At 34.7% G+C, this 18,786-nt stretch overlaps 3 protein-coding genes across 3 annotated transcripts; 1 reads left to right on the top strand and 2 right to left on the bottom strand.

Moving 5' to 3' along the window:
• The first annotated feature begins 4,190 nt into the window (after window positions 1–4,190).
• On the top strand, window positions 4,191–5,186 carry LOC107517311 (olfactory receptor 51S1). Its single transcript, XM_016157889.2, has one exon. The coding sequence runs from the start codon at window positions 4,191–4,193 to the stop codon at window positions 5,184–5,186; it is 996 nt and encodes a 331-aa protein (XP_016013375.2).
• A 5,046-nt stretch (window positions 5,187–10,232) lies between these two features.
• On the bottom strand, window positions 10,233–11,174 carry LOC107517351 (olfactory receptor 51A7-like). Its single transcript, XM_016157933.2, has one exon. It carries the CDS (start codon window positions 11,172–11,174, stop codon window positions 10,233–10,235), a length of 942 nt encoding a protein of 313 aa, XP_016013419.1.
• A 3,887-nt stretch (window positions 11,175–15,061) lies between these two features.
• Window positions 15,062–16,042, bottom strand: LOC107517349 (olfactory receptor 51F2). The gene has a single exon (XM_016157931.2). The coding sequence runs from the start codon at window positions 16,010–16,012 to the stop codon at window positions 15,062–15,064; it is 951 nt and encodes a 316-aa protein (XP_016013417.1). The 5' UTR covers window positions 16,013–16,042.
• Window positions 16,043–18,786: the final 2,744 nt, after the last annotated feature.

The following is an 18,786-nucleotide window of genomic DNA, read 5'->3' as shown; positions in this document are numbered from 1 at the left end:
GACTTTATCTGGCTGTGATTGTGTGAGGTGGCGAAAGATTTGTTAAGAGTATTCACCATTCACAATTTGTGGAGATAAATGTATATATAACAACAATGTATGTGTATAATATACAAGTGCTTTTCTTTCCACATTCTTCTTCATGTAAGTACATACATATATATCAGTACATACTTAGAAGTGTCCCTATCTTAGGAAATGAGAATTCGTACATTTCTATATCCTTGAATGTATGCATGAGTATGAATTACAGTTTTTGCTTGAATGTTTATTAATTTGATGTGCATCTGCTTCAAAAATTTTTTGTCCATAAATATAAACCATTTTTGCACGAATGTGTATGTGTTTCTGTGTGTCAATGTGGATAAGTGTGTGTTTGTGTATTTGTGTGAGGGTATACATATGTCTATTATGTGTGGAAATGAGCAATGATTATAAAATGTGAGTATCTTTTTATGTATGGAAAGTGAAAATGTCAGGTAATATATGTGCTTCTTGTATACTAATTGGGTATATAGGAAAGGGCTTTCGAAATTCTGGGAAGGAGTGAACTGTTATGAATGTTTCCATGTGGTGGCTTAAATATCCCCACAAAAGCCTCACAGGCTTTGTTCAACAGGCACCTATCCCAAACCTCTCTCTGCTTTACCTTCTACCAAGCATGTCCACTACCTGACCTGTTTTTAATGAGCAGGAATGTTCTGGGAATGTATGGTATACACAAGAAAACTCTGTTCTCCAGATTGCAAGCCCAGACACTTAAAAGAAGCTCCATCTAGGGGACATTTCAGGCAGAGAGGCAGAGAATCTAAGAATCATAAAAGGAGAGAGTGGATCCTAAAAATATGTTGGGAAGAAAAAACTGAAGGAAAGAATAACATTTTGAAAGATTTACATAAAGTGTGCATGAGGGATGGCTGAGGAGGTTTTGAGAAAGGTGATAATTATGAAATAATAAAATTAAGCAGGCATTTCAGAAAGAGGGATCAAATCTAGGAGAAAATTTAGAGAAATAGAATTGCAAAGCAAAAAATAGAAGTGTAAAAGATTTAGGAAGCACATTTATTTGAACATTTATATAAACTAGGAAGTGGATTCACAACAATGAATAAAATAAAAAACCATCTCCTGAGAAAGTAGCAGTCCATTGAGGAGAAAGGCATAATAATTGAGAATGACAGGGCCTATATTAGAGAATGTGCCATAGTGTGATAGGAGAGGGTAAATAATCTCTACCCAAAGCCTATTTAAAAAGTCATTAGCAGGGCTTCAGGGAAGAAGGGAACAATGCCCTAATAGAAACTTTATGATATATATGAGATAAAATGATACAGAGAAACAGAAGGAAATTCCACTTATAAAATATATATTTTTTAAAGTGCAAAAAGCCATAACACATACTGAGGGATCACAGTAGTTTCGGAAGGCTAAAGATGCGAGCAGAAATAGACTAGAAATGGGTTAAGTAGTAAAAGTTGTCTTGGGCCAGATGGTGAAGGGCTTTCTATGACAAATAAAGGTGTAGCCTTAAAGCAGTGGAAAATCAGATGGCTTTAAAGCAAGACACCACAGCCACATTATCAGATTGCAAATTAGAAACAACACTGTGGGATCTGTATGGAGGAAGGATTGGCAGCATAGAAGCCAATCAGGACAATGCAAAAAAAAAAAAAAAGCTTCAGTTAAACCAAAGCATGGAAGAAAAACATTCAATACAGCAGAAGGAAAATTTGAGATGTGATAATGAGCTTACTGAATAATTGATGAAAACATATCTTTTCAAAAAAAATAATAAGGTTTTAGAGTTAAAGCCAAAGTCATCGTTGAATTCTATTCTTAATTCAGTATTAATCCCTTCTCCTCAGCCACTACTTACTACTTCTATCAAATCGATTTAATGCAAATCCTTCCAGGACTATTTTTAGATACTATGTACAAATATAGATATCTGAGAGATAGATATCTTAGGAGACTTTTAAAACGTATGTGATACCACAATGCATGAATCACTATGAATCTTTTTTTTAACTCAACAATTTATCTTCATTCTTAGCTGTTGAGACTATTATGCATCATATTATCTCTCTGGTTAGTTATCAGACTTAATGAGAATTTTGAAGAACTCTACTTTTTTCCTCTTGCAACCAAAAATATGTAATGTCTCTTTATGCATATAAGAGTCTTTCTCTGTGATAGATATTAGATATATGAAGAACTAGAATTGTCAAATAAAATAAGTTTCTTACTTGAATGAAATGTGCCAAATTGTTCTCAAAAGGGCTACACAATTTTATAATACTGAGAACTTTGATTAAAAATAGTGTTTTAATATCTTTTCTAGCACATAATTTTATCCCAAATGATGGAGAAGAAATGTCTTATTTTTTTAAATATGTATTCTTTTAGTAACCACTGAGATGAATTTTATCACACATTTATTTAGCATTTCTATTTATTCTGTATAAATCACTGTTCATATTTTGCCAGATTTTACATTAGCGAGCCCATCTCTTACTTATTTGCGGTCCTTTAAATATTCTAAATTTAAACTTTTTTTAGTAATGTCAATTCCAAAAAATGTCCTGTTATGGGACACTCTGTCTCATTCTCTCTCTTATCTTTTAACCTGGTAGATGAGACAATTGCTATGACTTTTTTTTGCTGTGAATTTTTTGTCGTTGTAAGAAGACTCAACATAAGCTCTAATCTTCTAGCAAAGTTTTAAGTTGTTAACTATAGGTACAACATTATACAGATTTCTAGAGGTTATTCATCTTATATAATTGAAACTTTATACTCACTGAACAGTTTCTTCTGTTTCTCCTGTCCCTCCCCCCACCCCCGCCCCCAGGCTCTAGCAACCACCATTCTTCTTTCTGTCTAAAAATTTGACTAGATATATACCTCAGATAAGTAGAATCATATAGTATTTACCTTTTTTGTAACAGGCTTATTTCACTTGATATAATGTCCTCCAGGTCCATCCATGTTGTACCATATGGCATATTTCCCTCATTTTAAAGGCTGTATAACATTTTATTGTATGTATATAGCGTATTTCCTTCATCCATTCATCCATTGATGGACATTTACATTGTTTTCATATCTTGGCTATTGTGAATTATACCACAATGAACATGAGGCATCAACACAGAGATTTCTAGGAGGAGATGAGTATAGAATAATCTGGGGAATTTATTCATGATTCATCAATTTATGGAGTTTACTTGGAGTCATGAAAGCAGATAAGATCACTACAGAAAAATAAGAGAGCCAAATAAATATCTCTCAAAAATACCAATGTAAAAATTGAATGGAACACAGGAAGGTGCATTATGAAGTTAAATTATGAGAGGTAGAATTAAAAAGGAAAACACACAATGCAATATACATATAATATATTATTGAATTGTATACTTGAGTGTTACATAATTTTATTAACCAATGTCACCCCAATAAATTTAATAATAAAAAATAAAAAACAACACATCCACTCCACCTTATCTTACCAAACAAGCATTGTATCAAAAGGAAAGTAGTTCTTCTCAACTCAGTGTCAGTAAAATTCCAGCAAAATTGTTGTTGTTGTTGTTGTTTAGTATGTTCTCTTATTTTGCAGAATATAACAAAGGATTACATAATAGTAGATAAATAAATAAATAAACAAGCAAATAAATAATAAGAAAAAAGTAGATTCATAACAGCCAAAGCTCATCGAGAAATAAATCAGTTTAGGAGAGCTTATGAATTTAGTAGTAAAGGGCTAATCGATGACATTAATGAGGACTATTAATGTGAACTGAAATCTAAGTGTGGTAAGGCAGCACATAATTCATATGGCCTGAGATTTGGAGACACAGAAAAAGTACTTATGGAAGTGTAAATCCTCTTCCAGGTGTCTGCATTAAGAAAGAGAAATAAGTTAGGAAATGTTGCATGGAAAAGCAATTTAAAGAAACAGCTTTGAGGACAGCTATAAGAAAAAGTCCAAGGTAAGGGATGACTATGACATAGATACTAGAATGTATGTGTGTGGGAGGAGGGAACATGTATGTGTATGTGGGACAGGGGAGAGCAAGTCAGGGAAATGGCAGGGGCTTTTAGAAAGCACCACACAAATATGTCATAAGATTAAGTAAATCTTTCCAATCAATTTTCAGATTCCAGAGTTCGAAGTGGGATCCTGAACTATGTCAACATTCCTCATGCAGGCAGCTCCCAATGGCAGCACTTCAATGGCCCCCACTTTCCTGTTGGTGGGCATTCCAGGCCTGTCAGCTGTACCCTCCTGGTGGACGATACCCTTCATCGCTGTCTATCTTCTTTCTGTTCTGGGCAACAGTACTATCCTCTGGATCATTGCCCTAGAGCCCACCTTGCACTGCCCAATGTACTTCTTCCTCTTCCTGCTTAGTGTGTCTGATGTTGGCTTGGCCACAGCCCTGATGCCCACCCTGCTGGGTCTTGCACTTGCTGATGCCCATGTGGTCCCTGCCTCAGCCTGCCTCCTACAAATGTTCTTTGTCCATGTCTTTTCCATCATGGAGTCCTCTGTCTTGCTTGCCATGGCCTTAGATCGGGCACTGGCCATCTGCCACCCTCTTCGCTACCCAATGCTCCTCACTAATGATGTCATTGGCAAGATCGGCCTGGCCATTGCTTTTCGATGTCTGGGTCTCCATCTGCCCTTGCCGTTCCTCCTGGCCCACATGCCCTACTGCCACCCACAGGTCCTGACACATTCTTATTGCTTGCATCCAGATATGGTCCGATTGGCCTGCCCAGGAGCATGGGGTGCAGTCTACAGCCTCTTTGTGGTCTTGTCAGCCATGGGATTAGACCCCTTGGTTATTTGCTTCTCTTATGGGCTAATTGGTAGGGTAATGCAAGGTTTGAGATCCAGTGAAAATCGCCGGAAGGCTGGCCAAACCTGTGCTGCCCATCTCTCTGCTGTGTTCCTCTTCTACGTACCCATGATCCTCTTGGCACTCATTGACCGTCTTAGGGTGCCAATCCCTCGGCCTGCCCATACTCTTCTCTCTTATGTTCACTTCCTGCTTCCTCCATTGATAAACCCTATTCTCTACAGTATTAAGCTGAAGGAGATCAGAGAAAGAATACTCAAGAGGTTGCTACCCAGAAAGGTGGATTGTGGCTCAATGAGGAGGATTCCTTTACACCTTTGATAGCTCAAGGCTACCTGATACAAAGTTGTCCATGACAGAGAATTCTGTTCAGCATGTGTGAAACAGTCATTCAAGTACACAGAGGCATATACACATGGTTGTATATGTCTATTCCTAGATGTGTGCATGTGTATACTGATGAAAGTTTATGAACCCCAGAGAATGACAGTGGTCTATGCATTTTTACACTACAATCAATGACATTGAAAAGGCCAGAATCTAGGTCTTGTCACAACCATTCAAGTACGTGTCTGTTGTTCTTTAGTTTTTGTTAATTTCTACATTACATCTATATTCTAATAACTTACAAAGTTGGAGAAGTTAAACAACACGACAAAGGAAAAAGAAGAAAGAAACATTCCACTCAACTGAACTGAAGACCTTTAACTAGTGCTGTCCTTGCATAAGTAGAGATTCTGATTTACTGAGATTGAATGAATGAAGAAGGCACAAGTAAGTATCTCATTTAGGCACTTTACTTCAAGAGATGTGTTATACAGCTCCAATCAAGCCAGGAAAAAGGAAAGGAAAAGTAAACTTTTTCCGCAGTTTAATTAGTTTTCAAAATATTAGTATAATTTTTTTAATCTATATGCATGTTTATGATTAAAATTTCAAATAATTCAGAAAAATAAAACAAGTAAAATCATCCGACTGTAACCATAATTACCATTTTAGTGAACACTAATTAATGTAAAAATTTATATAAATGGAATTTTTCACATGGTAGATGAAATAGTTGGTCTTAATTCCTAGTAGTAGTATTATATACCCATTCCCACATCATGGGAGTCACAGTAGACAAGCTATACTTTTACTTTAAGCTTGGACACATGACTTGCTCTGATCAATGCAATCCATATGATCTGCTTTGGTCAATAAGATGATAGTGGATGTGATAAGAGCAAGAGCCTAAGTGTGACTTTTGCAATGAGGTTTTTTCCTTTGCTGTGAGTAGTGCTTAGCTCAGGTAGGTACTGCCCCTTTGATCTGCTCTCTAGAATTAAACACATGGTGCAATCTTAAGTCAAACCTATAGCCCAGAGCCAGTCCTAGCTGACTAGAGACCCAAAAGAGAGCCATCAAGTCAAAATAGCCTAAATAAAGAGGACTTCTATTAATTTGATGATCAGTAAGCATTACAATAAATTCTATACTTGTAGGCAACTGAGATTTGTGGTTATATGTAGCAAAAATGTAATAACACAGCATAATTGCAGTTTTATTCTATAAACATGGTTAATTTCCTAATGATTTTCTCTTTATAACCTTAGAATTATTAATAAATGCATAACATTCTACATGTCTATCTGTATCTTGTTTTTTTCTGGTAGAAATCCCTCCAAGTAAATAAGTATGAATATAATCCATTTAAGGACTATATAACATTTCACGGCATGGATAGACTGCCAATCAATTCAACTATTTCCTAGTAATACATGTTAAAGTTGTCTTCAGTTTTATATCACTCCAAACAATGCTGTATTAGACATTCTTATGCAGTTCTCCATGTGTACTTATGCTTTTGTTTCTATAAGACTGATCTCCAGGTCATCAACAACTGGTTTTGAAGGATTATACATATGTAATTTCAATGCATATTGGTAGATCCCTTTCCCTAAAGGCCATATCAATTTATATTTCTACCCTATGTAGGAGTGTGTCTTTTTCTTGAAAATCCACCAAAATTCACTGTTACCATTATTTTTAAATTTTCATCAATTTTATTAATAAGACTTACCACATTTAACTTTATGTCGAATTTCTCTAGTAAAAATAAGCATCTTTCATATATCTATTGGTTATTTTGTTTCCTTCTCTATGAAAAGACTCTTCAAATAGCATTCATCCATTTTTCAATTGTATTGTTTATGTTTTAAATAAGTATTTGCCAGAGATCCTAGTTATACTCCTTTACAAATATAGTATTTATATTTAGCCTTATTCAAACCATCAAATCTCAAGCACATACAGTTTTATATAACCAAATCTACCTTTTTTTTTTTTTAACAATTTGGGTGTTTCATATGTTGTCTAAAAAAAGTATCTTTGACTCATCTATGTTCTACATATAGTCTCATGCTTAACTTCTAAAATTGCTGCAATAGTTTTAATTTTAAATATTTCTGTGTCAGAAATTCAAACTTATATTCATCAAAATGAATACGTACTAATGGCAAAATCTATTAAATACATTCTCTTATTCTCACTGAAATAAAATACAATATATGTATGTCATCTTTAAATATATATGTGTATATATGTATATGTACACACACACATGTATGTACATTGCTTTACAGATACTCTTATGGATTTTGATATATGTGTATCATGTATGTAATCACATATCACTGAACCTACTGAGTAGTCTCCTAGTGTGATTTTGTTAATATTTTGCTAAAAATGATTTCTCTCTCACAAAACAAATATGAGCTTTGGAATTTTAAGAATTACAATGTTTTTATAGATTAAATATAAAACAATCAACAATTGTGATAAAAAATTTTACATCCAATAATATATGATAAGTGTTTTATTTATTAATTAATATCTTTTTTACATTTAACAAAATTATTAGTTTTAATTAAATTTATTTCCATATTTTAAATGTATGATTTGTTGCTATTATAAATAAAATTTTCCCCATTTCTATTTCCACATACATATTGCTAGATAAAAACATTTTAATCTTGCATTCATATATACCTTACTAAATTATATGCATTATAGTTTTTATAATTTTTTATTTTATTTGTATACAACATATATAAATAAAAATTGATGGTTGAAAACATTTTCCAAATAGTCATACAAATTATCTCATGTTATTTTATTTAATTCACTATAATTTACAACCCATTATGAAAGATTAAATGTGAAAGTGAACAATTCAAATCTTGTTTCTCATTTTAATAGAAAGTACAGTAGTGTTTCACTTATTAGAACAATGGTTGGCTGCTAGATCTTTGGGTAAATTTTATAACATTTAAATAATTCAGTTATTTTAATTTTTTAATAAAAATACTTAATGAATCCTTTTTCAGCATCCACTAATATAATCATAACTATCTGCTTTAATGTGTTGAAAATTTTTCTGATATTGAAACATTCTTGTTCTCTTGTGATTATAGAAGAATGCATTTTGAATGAAAAATTGCAAATCGAATTCACTTAGTGTCAAAACAAAAACACACAATGATATGTCAGTATACATTCCAGGAACTCAGGGTTAGTTAAATCCTCTGATTATATCAAGTTTCTCTGAAAGGTATATTATATTTTCTCTCATTAAACTAATTAGATATTAGTCTATTTCACAAATGATAATACTGAGGCTGATCATTTTAGAATGCCTCAGGTCTATAAAATTAGAGAAACAATCTTAATTTTCAGATTGGCCTACTACAAAATATTCTTTTAAAATTGAACAGAGACTCCCTTTAACCCCTACTACCTTCTTCTCCTTCCTTCTCTCAGGATCAAATATTTGGTGGTGGAAGGAAATTTAACTTTGGGTGGTGAACACACAATGCAATATACATATGACGTATTATTGAATTGTACACTTGAAACATTTGATTTTATTAACCAATGTCACCTCAATAATTTTAATTAAAAAAATAACCAAAAAAAAATCAACAGAGGAACAGCTTGGTCTAGAGGCAACAGCAATGAGGACTCTGAGAAACCCTGCTTTCCCTAAGTCTACCTTTTCCTCCTTCCTGGTACACCTACCTCCAGCTTTCTATGTATTTACTGAGAGTAGAGCAATGTGAACAGAGTCCCTCAGACCTGGGTTTGAATTCTCAGTCTACTATTTCCTGTGTGATTTGGTGTCCATTGTTGTCACGATTGTAAACTAGGTATAATGAGTACTGCATGAATCAAGTCCCTTTATCACAGTGTGTGGACATATGAGGTATTTGATAGATGGTAGCTATGATCTAAGTTTTCTGTTTTTACAGAAATTTCCGGTATTATTATTTGTTCCCTAATACTTGTTACACTCTGTTATGCCAACTATGTTACCAGATGTGATCTTTTCTTTAGAACATTCTTTTAGTTCAAGTTGATACACATCTACCAAGAACAAACTCTGGACAAGTTACTTTATTGTAAGGACACTTTTAAAATTGAATAATTCACAGCACTTTCCTTGTGGAATTCACAAAGTAATCAATGAGAGAGAGATGTGTGATGTTTCAGATGCCTATGGGTCTCCATCCACTGTGTTCCAAGGACTCAGCCTCCTACCTTTACTAAAAAATAATGAAAATGCCAATGCTCAGCTTCAATTTCCTCCTACAATTTTCCCAAAAGTTGCCTTCAGCGAAAAACACACTCTCTTGGTTTTCCTTTTACATTGCCCCAGTAAAGTATTTTTTAAATATTAATGTACACACCAATTATCTAGGATCTTGTTAAAATGCAGATTCTGACTGAATAGGCTGGCAGAACTTCTGCAATTCTAATTACTTCCCAGGCGATGCTGCAGATCAATGTACCACACTTCGAGTAGCAAGGAAGAAAATATACTTAGACAAACTTAGATACATTGTAAAGGACTAAATATGAATCACAATGAGGAATCAAGTAAGGGGGAGCAAATATAAAGATGCTAATTGGTTCTAGAACCTTGCAGAGCTTTCCCAGTCACAGGGCCACTCTTTCTTAACACCTCCTTAGAAGCTTCTCTAAATCCTCGCTTTTCATTCTTGTACCTGAGATAGATATCACCAGTCCCCAAAAGAGCAGGACTCCTACTACTTCATGAAATTCATGCCTCTTCTTTCTTAAAAGCACAAAAGCTGTGGTGTATTAGATTCCTGATAAGGATCGGTTAATTAACTATGTAACTAACTGATGTAACTTAGAAACTATGAAATAGAAATTCTCTTAGTTGTATTTACTGACCACAGATAAGTTAAGTTGTCAGTTAAATTAAATATAGTCAATGGAAATATCTATTATTTGGAAGATATGTTGTCCTTCTCCTGAGACAATTTTCTGTTGAGAAAAAAGGGAACTTTCACCTTTGTCCCATCATTTAGACTTCAGACCCAGTTTTCCCAGGACCTTCACTCTAATCTGCCTAGTTTTTACACAATACACAATGGGATTCATCAAGGGTGGAACCAGCAAGAATGCATCAGCTATGAGAATCATAGCCAAAGGGGACGTATGCTTGGCAAAGCGATGCATGGTAGCTAAGGTGATGATGGGCACATAGAAGATGAGCACAGCACAGATGTGGGACACACAGGTGTTAAGAGCTTTAAGCCGCTCCCCATGGGATGCAATACCTAAAACAGTCTTCAGGATGAACACATAGGAAATAGCAATGAATACACAGTCTGACATCATGCAAAGAGCAACAAATAGGCCATAGTAAAAGTTAACCCTATTGTCAGAGCAGGCCAGTTTCATAACGTCTTGGTGGAGGCAGTAGGAATGTGATAACAGGCATTTATTACAGTATCTGAGTCTCTTTAAAGTGAAAGGAAGGGGAAGAACTAGGAGAATGCTTTTAACAGCAAATGACAGCCCAATTTGCAAAACTCTGGAGCTAGTGAGGATGGAACTGTATCTCAGGGGATTGCGAATGGCTACAAAGCGATCAAAAGACATGATCAGGAGCACCGAGGACTCCATATCTGTGAATCCGTGGATAAAAAATTCCTGGGCAAAGCATGCATCAGCAGAAATCCCCATGGCATTGAACAAGAAGATCCTCAACATGGTGGGAAGAGAAGAGAAGGAAAGACCCAGGTCAGATAGGGCCAGCATGGAGAGGAAATAATACATGGGCTCCTGCAGGGAAGGCTCTGTCTTGATGACATATAAGATGGTGCAGTTGCCCAGGATGGCCAGGAGGTACATGAGGCAGATAGGGATGGAGATCCAAATGTACATATGCTCGAGCCCTGGGATTCCAATCAACAGGAATGTGGAGATTTCAACTTCTGAGGTGTTGAGAGGAATCATCGTAAACGGGTCACTTGTTTACATGCTCCTGGTACATAGTAACATCAATTACAAACAATTTTTCTTAGTTGTATTTCCCTACCATAACTAAGTTCAGTTGTCAGTTGAATTAAATATAGATCATGCTTAGTGTCAAGAAATAATGTAATATAACTTTTTCTATATAAAGAAAAATATAAAATAGATTTAAACATTTTTTATTATATTCATATAAGACCTTTATATTTTTCAAGTCCGTCTTTATTTCTTGATATATTTCTAAACTCTATAATCTGGAAGTAACATGGTATTTTAATAAATTTTTTAAAACTACCACTTTATAAGCTTTATTCATCAAGTAAACTAAGTCAGAATATATGACAACCTGGAAAAGCTCTAACATCCTGCTTGTGGTCCACATCATGTATTCAGACAAACTACAGATGCTATTAAAGGAAGCTTAATCTTACATTATTGTACATGGTACATGAGTGTGAAAATATAAAATTTATCTACCTTAGAGGTTGGAAAACTATGATGCAGAGCCAAATTCAACCTATGGCCTGTTTTTGTACAATCTGTGGGGTTTTTAAAAATGTTTTTAATCATATTCTTAAAAAAAAAAGAAGAAAAAGCATATGTGACAGCAACAATTTATGGCCTGAAAAATCTAAAATATTTACTTTCTTAACATTTACAGAAAAGGTTTGTTGACCCCTGGATAGAAAATTATGCATGCAAGCATGTAATTATAAACACACACACACACGCACGTGCGCGTGGTACGAGTATGGTGGGAATGGAGAATGAGTCAAAAAAAGAACTTCAAATTTAAGAGTAATATATCATTTTTTAATTAACAAAAAAAATACTAGATACAGCAAATGTGTAAATGTTTAAATTTGTCCATCAGAATTATGAAAACACAGTTGTTACTCTCTATATTTTTCTACATTCTTTCAATTCTTCCCTCCCCTCCTAATTATCTTACACAGCACCACTTCCAGAAACAAAAACTCAGAGAGATCTCTAGTACTGAATACCATTTTCCTGAACTTGACAATAGCCTGAGACAGGGCAGTGTGCAGTGGTGGGAGCATAGTGGAAAGACTCCTAACACCAGCTATCATGACCCAGGTGAACGACCAGTTAGAAGACCACAGTAAGTGGTGAGTAGGCAGTGACCAGGCACTAGCATTTCTCTTTTCATGGGGAGTTTATGAACATTTCTGGGAAATGGTAAAGAAAGAAGAGGTTGCATCCAGATAGAAGAAATACCAGGGCAAAGGGTATTTTCTCTCTGCTGCCAAAATTTAACAACCTTTGCCTCAAATTAACTCAAGATAGAAGTGACGGAGAGTTTTAGTGGTACATATGGGTGTGTCATATGGAGAAGGATAATAGTAGGGCAGGATGAGGAGAACATATTTTCTACTCATAGTACTGAGTATCCATGTTGTCTCAGCCTTTCAGCTGTGATTAATGTTCCCCTGACATGCAGCACACACCAGTTGTCATTTGTAGGTGCTTAAAGCACTCACATGGTTTCCATACAATTGCTACTGGCTCTGTTCAAAATGACCACAGCCCTTGCCTTTGTCTTTTTGCTCTCGAATTTTTTCCCATTTCTCTTGGCTTCTCTGTGTCTACCAGTTTTACTGGTCATCAATTCAGGTTATTGCTGGTATTTTGACTAAGTCTTGTTCACATCCATGCCAGTTACACTGATACCTTGGATAATTCTCCTTTTAACAGTTCTAGACCATAAAATCTCCAATCATGTAGCTGACAGTGTACTCTTGTCAGAGAAGTGGGATTCAGACAGAGGGAAAAAAATAACATAACATCTGTTCTTGTTCAATGTGTCCCCTTAAAATGGATCATTTCCAAGATTCCATGTCTGAGGCCTTTCTTGACAAGCTTCCAACCTAACTGCGCTAACTGAAGAAATTATTTACTTTTGACAACATCATTTTTTTCAATTGTATTCATCGTGTATGTACAAATATGTACGACATCCCACATATGGACCATGATCTTTTCAATTATCCATGCTGTCTCAAATGTAGCTTGAACCCTGAGGTTGGATAACCCATGAAGCCTTTTTAGGCATAGAATTGATCTTTATAAATTGCAATGTTTTCATTGGGAAACATAAAATCATCTTAGGGAAATTCAGTTTGAATCTCTAGGATACCTACCAGGCTCTTGGTTGCCTTTGTCTGGAGCAAGAGTGGAGGTTTCAGACTGTTCAGGTCTGTAGCTTCTCTGCTCCAGCACCCTGTTGGGAATCCATATTCTCCTTTATACTCTCATTCGCCTCTCTAGAACAGGCGTATTCTCCTGAGAATTAACAAACACCTCTCCCCTGGGAATAATGATTCCACTTACTTCATCATTGTCTGTCTATAAGAGGCTCTCTTAAGAAAATGTAGAGAGCAAGCTCTGACTCACAGTCACAGATTTAATTCTTGTGACCCTGTTCCCACATAAGGCACAGGCTTTGGGGAGATCCAGTCTCAGACATTGATAAAGCAGCCTATATTCAGCTGTGGCTCCAAGATTAAGTAGATTAAGTATATGCCACAGTACACTTGATCTAAGACTATTAAAACTTATATACAATTCTGACTAGAGATATGTTCTGTTTGGTAATCACAATGCCTAATTTTATTTTTAATGTCAATAGATTTAGATGGGTCACAAGCTCTCAAATTTATCATAGAGGTATTCTTTCTTCATTGTTTTACATCCAGTCTTTTCATCTTTTCACATTTATTGACCACTGAAGACTGGAAACATTTAATCTCACAGAACAGAAAGTAAAGTGCAGGATCACAAGCATTCCAGGTATCTTGGACTCTCGGGTTAAGAAAAGAATATCCATTTTATTCAGCCCTCAACTTTAAAGATTGAAAATAAATAAAAAGTATAATTCTAGTAGCATCTTGTAGAAAGACATATATTTTTCAGACAAGGAGTAGAAAATAAGATCTAACAAAACAACTTAGGCCTATAACAAAATAAGAACAGATAAATGAATCAATGTGGTAAGCTAACAATTATGACTGTTTTCAGGTTAATACGACAGGGGAAGTGCTGGAAGTGAGGACTGCAGTCAACAAAGTAGGTCAGGCAGAACACTGTGGAAAGAGACCTATAAACTATCAATTTTGATTTTTCACATTCTAAAAAAATTGATATAACATATAATCTCTCACTGACAATGTGATAACAAATGGGCATCCAAACATGTCATTGTGTTCTTTTTGGGTTAAAGCGTAAGATTATTGAGGCAACATGATCAATAGAATTCTGAACAAAGCTTATCTTAACTTTTAACATTCAGCTAATAATAGCAGTAATTGATTCTGACCACTTGATATGGCATTGTGTTTTACATTGAATATGCCCCTACACATAACAAAAGACAAAATAACTTCACTTACATAAGATCCAATCTTGAATTACATTGATGTGTATTTTAAGATTCACCCTATAGGATGGCTGTATTTGAAGGATGCTGAAAATCAAAAGTTTTAAGAAAAAAAATCTAATTAATTAAATTGCTTTTAGTATATTATTCAGAAAAGAACAATTGGCTTATTAATAATTTTTTCTACAATAAATCTGGACTTTTAGAATCATAATTAATGAATATTTTATTGATGTGTCCTAGTGCTTGCAAATATTAATAGTTGTTTACATACATTATCTCACAAAATTATAATTTAGATGGTATTAATATGGACTTACAGAGAAGGAAATGAACTAAGCAAATATATGACCAATAAGTTGCCTAGTTTGGACAGTTGGAGGCATATCTCAGCACTTTTGGGACAACTACCCCATTCTACCAAAGCACTCATTCATAAATGGCTTTATCTCTACTCTGAGATAACTAATGGTTAGATTTGAAGATGCTTCTGAGTTAAGACCTTGACAATAACCTTTCGAATCTGCTTAGTCTTCACACTGTAAATGATAGGGTTGAGCACAGGAGGGATAAGCAGGAAGACATTGGCCATGATGGTGTGGACAAATGGAGGTGCTGAATGTCCATAGCGGTGGACAAGAGACAAGCTGATAAGAGGGATGTAGAAGATGGCAACAGCACAGATGTGGGATATGCAGGTATTGAAGGCTTTCTGCTGCCCCTCTGAGGATGCAATGTTGAGGACAGATCGGATGATCAGGACATAAGAAAGCAAGATGCAAGGACAGTCAAATCCTGTCGTAGAGAAGAGTGCAAACAGGCCAAGGATGCTGTTGATTCTGTTTTCTGTGCATGAGAGTTGAATGAGATCAACATGGTAGCAGTAAGAATGTGAAAGGACCATAGAACCGCAGAAGGACAGCCTCTTGACCAAGAGCACAACTGGCAACATGATAGCCACATTCCTTATCAACATACTCACTCCAATATGGGCAATCCTGGCATTGGTGAGGATGGCGGTGTATCTTAATGGTTTGCAGATGGCTACAAAACGATCAAAGGCCATGGCCAGCAGAACCCCAGACTCCATGAAAGTAAATGCATGGAGAAAGAACATCTGAGCAATGCAAGCATTTAAGTTGATCTCTCGGGCTTCGAACCAGAACACAGCAAGGGTGGTGGAAAGTGTACACAGAGACAAGCTCAGGTCTGTGGCTGACAGCATAGAGAGGAAATAATACATGGGCTTATGGAGGCTCTGCTCACAGAGGACCACAAACAGGATCATGCTGTTCCCAGACAGGGCGATGACATACAGGAGACAAAAAGGAATGGAGATCCACACCTGGGCTGCTGTCAGGCCTGGGATACCCGTCAAGAGGAACGTCAGAGGCTGAGCATTGGTATTATTGAGGATCAACATAATGAGAGACTGAGAAGACAGTAATATTTGAATAATTGAACATGACACATAATGAACATATAGTTTCTCACTTAGAACGTCTTTCTTGCACACTGAGATTTACTGAATTACTATTGCTGATTCTCCAAGAATTTTAATATTTTCTGAGTTTTCTAAAGCTATAATCTTCTCTTATCACTTCTCAGTATTTCTTAGTTATTAAGAGAAGATTCCCTGAATTATTTCACATCAAATTTTCTTAGGTCTGTACTTATCTTTGGTGGCAACAAACATTGCAATTAAATCATTCTTAAAAATAAAAGTCCCCAGTAGAATACCTAAACAATATGATGAGAAATTTGGCTTCCAGTGATTTTGGATAATAAATTACTGATTCTGGACTAAAGCACCAAAAAAATCAAGTCTCATTTGAAATGTGGGTTTTCTTGGGATACATCCAGAATGTCAAAGATGTCTCTAACACACATGTTTATACATACGATAACAGGATATGTAGTAGTATGTGTGTTTTGCATATGAGAAAACTAAGACTCAACAATTAGACATTCTCCCAAGGCTGTCTTTATAAATCTCTGCCTAATTGTTGAGAGAAACCACATATATAACAATGATTAAAGAAAGAAAATAAGGGAAGGAAAGAAGGAAGGAAAGAAAGAAGGAAGGAAAGAAGGAAGGAAGGAAGGAAGGAAGGAAGGAAGGAAGGAAGGAAGGAAGGAAGGAAGGAAAGGAGGGAGGGAAGGAGGGAGGGAGGGAGGGAGGGAGGGAGGGAGGGAGGGAGGAAAAGAAAGAAAAACTGAGGAGAGAGAGGGAAGGAGGAAAGGGGGAAGAAAGTGAGGAAAGTAGGAAGAATTATAACTGTCCAAAGAAGTACAAAAAATTTTTATCACTAATATACATACAGAAAAAAAAAATCATGTTTAAAGTAATTAAGTAATTTTCCCCAACTAAAATTCCATCTAAAACTTATAATTTTCATAAAAATGAATCAGTTATCTAAATTAGAACTCTAAAAGTTATCCTGTACTTTTATCTTTCTGTCACCATTTCCAATTAATTACCAGATCTTTTCTATTAAATCTCTAATATATCTCTTTCTTCTTTTACCTCTTCTTTATTAAAATACAAAATAATCTCTTTCAGATCTTCATACCATATAATTTGTACTATAAAATTAACCTACAAATAATAATAATTTATTATAAATATAAAGTGACAAGAGCTCCAAAGCAATAACAATATCCATTTATTAAACATCTTCTCTATGCCAGAAAAAATATAAGAAAACAATTCTTTGAACTGAATAAAAATGAGAAAACCACATATCAGAACCTGTGGGGCAAGACATTAAAGTGCTATGTGTAGCCTGAAGAATATACATTTATTGAAAAACAAGAATGTAAAATATTATTTTTTCATTTTCAATGTAAGATGCTAAGAAAATATTTTAATAATGTCAAAAGAAGCAATTAACAAAAATAAAAAGCACAAATGGTTGAGTTAATAATAAAACCAAAGTGAATTATTTAACAAGAAAATATATGAATTTTCTTCAAGAGCAGTCAAGAAAATTTAGATAAAATATGATTAACTGCATGAGAAATTAAAAAGGAAACAAAAGAATAGATAGAGAAATAAAACTTTAATTATAAAAGAGATGTATAAATATAACAATATATTTGGCAACTGATGTAGAATGGATAATTTTAAAGGAAAATACTGCACACTAAACTAGCCTAAGAAATCAAATCCAGCAGAGAAAACATGGCAATGACAGGTAAAACTCCACCAACAACCAAACTTAAAAAAAAAAAAAACGTAGAATATTTCCATCTTTTACAAATTCTAGAAGAGCAGGAAAGAGGGAATTTTGTCCTCCACCCAAAAGTGATGCCTGGAGAGTTTTGGTTGTCACGACTGGGGAGGATGTGCTACTGGCATCTAGTGGGTAGACGCCAGGGATGCTTATATCCTACAATTCATAAGACAACAAAGAATTATCCAACACAAAATGTCAACAGGGCTGAGGCTGACAGATCCTCTTCTAGAGCAAAAAAAAAGAGGAAAAATTATTCATCTAATTACTTAGGATGACATGTGTAAACATTATAAATAACATTTTAGCAAATCAGATGCAACTGGGCTCTTAAAGAATATTGTACTTTGTTTTATAAATAAAAAAATTATTTAGCTTAAGAAATCTACTGATGATTTGACTATGCTAACAAACTAAGAAAGGGAGACATGATTTTATCAAGAGATTAAGAAATCAGAAAATTCAATGGCAATTCATGATCAAATTCTTAATATTGAGGAAGAAAATAAGTTCCCAAACGAAAGGTATCTTCCGGAAGTTTGGAGCAAACATATTTACTGGTGATCTATTAAAAGCATTTGTATTAAAATCAGTGACAAGATAAGGAGACCTGGTATCCTAATTATTATTCAATATTTTATGGAACAGTTTCAGTAAATGAAAAATGACAAATTAATAAAAAAAAACATAGTACTAACCTTTTAAAGAACATAAAAATGTCTTTTTTTTACTTTTACCTGAAAAAAATCTAAAGGAATGATCTGCAAAGTCTTAAAAAAGTGTTTACCAAAGAGACCAGATAGAAGATCAATATCACAAAGTAATATAGCTATTTTTATTCACAAAAATTAACCATTGAGGAAACTTAATAAAAATAAGGATTTATTTATAATAGCCACTAACCTACAAAATACATGGGTGTAATAAAAGTTTGTGTTTAGTGAGAATAGAGGAGGTCTGT

This window comes from Rousettus aegyptiacus, unplaced genomic scaffold, assembly GCF_014176215.1.
Source record: "Rousettus aegyptiacus isolate mRouAeg1 unplaced genomic scaffold, mRouAeg1.p scaffold_m13_p_5, whole genome shotgun sequence".
In the NCBI taxonomy this organism is placed as follows: Eukaryota; Metazoa; Chordata; class Mammalia; order Chiroptera; family Pteropodidae; genus Rousettus; species Rousettus aegyptiacus.
Note: the sequence above shows the minus strand (reverse complement) of the source record. Positions and strands in the feature narration are given on the sequence as shown.

What these genes read in the sequence shown, in the direction of transcription:
- LOC107517311 (XM_016157889.2), top strand. Translation starts at nt 4,191, where the DNA reads ATGTCAACATTCCTCATGCAGGCAGCTCCCAATGGCAGCACTTCAATG.
- LOC107517351 (XM_016157933.2), bottom strand. Translation starts at nt 11,174, where the DNA reads ATGATTCCTCTCAACACCTCAGAAGTTGAAATCTCCACATTCCTGTTG.
- LOC107517349 (XM_016157931.2), bottom strand. Translation starts at nt 16,012, where the DNA reads ATGTTGATCCTCAATAATACCAATGCTCAGCCTCTGACGTTCCTCTTG.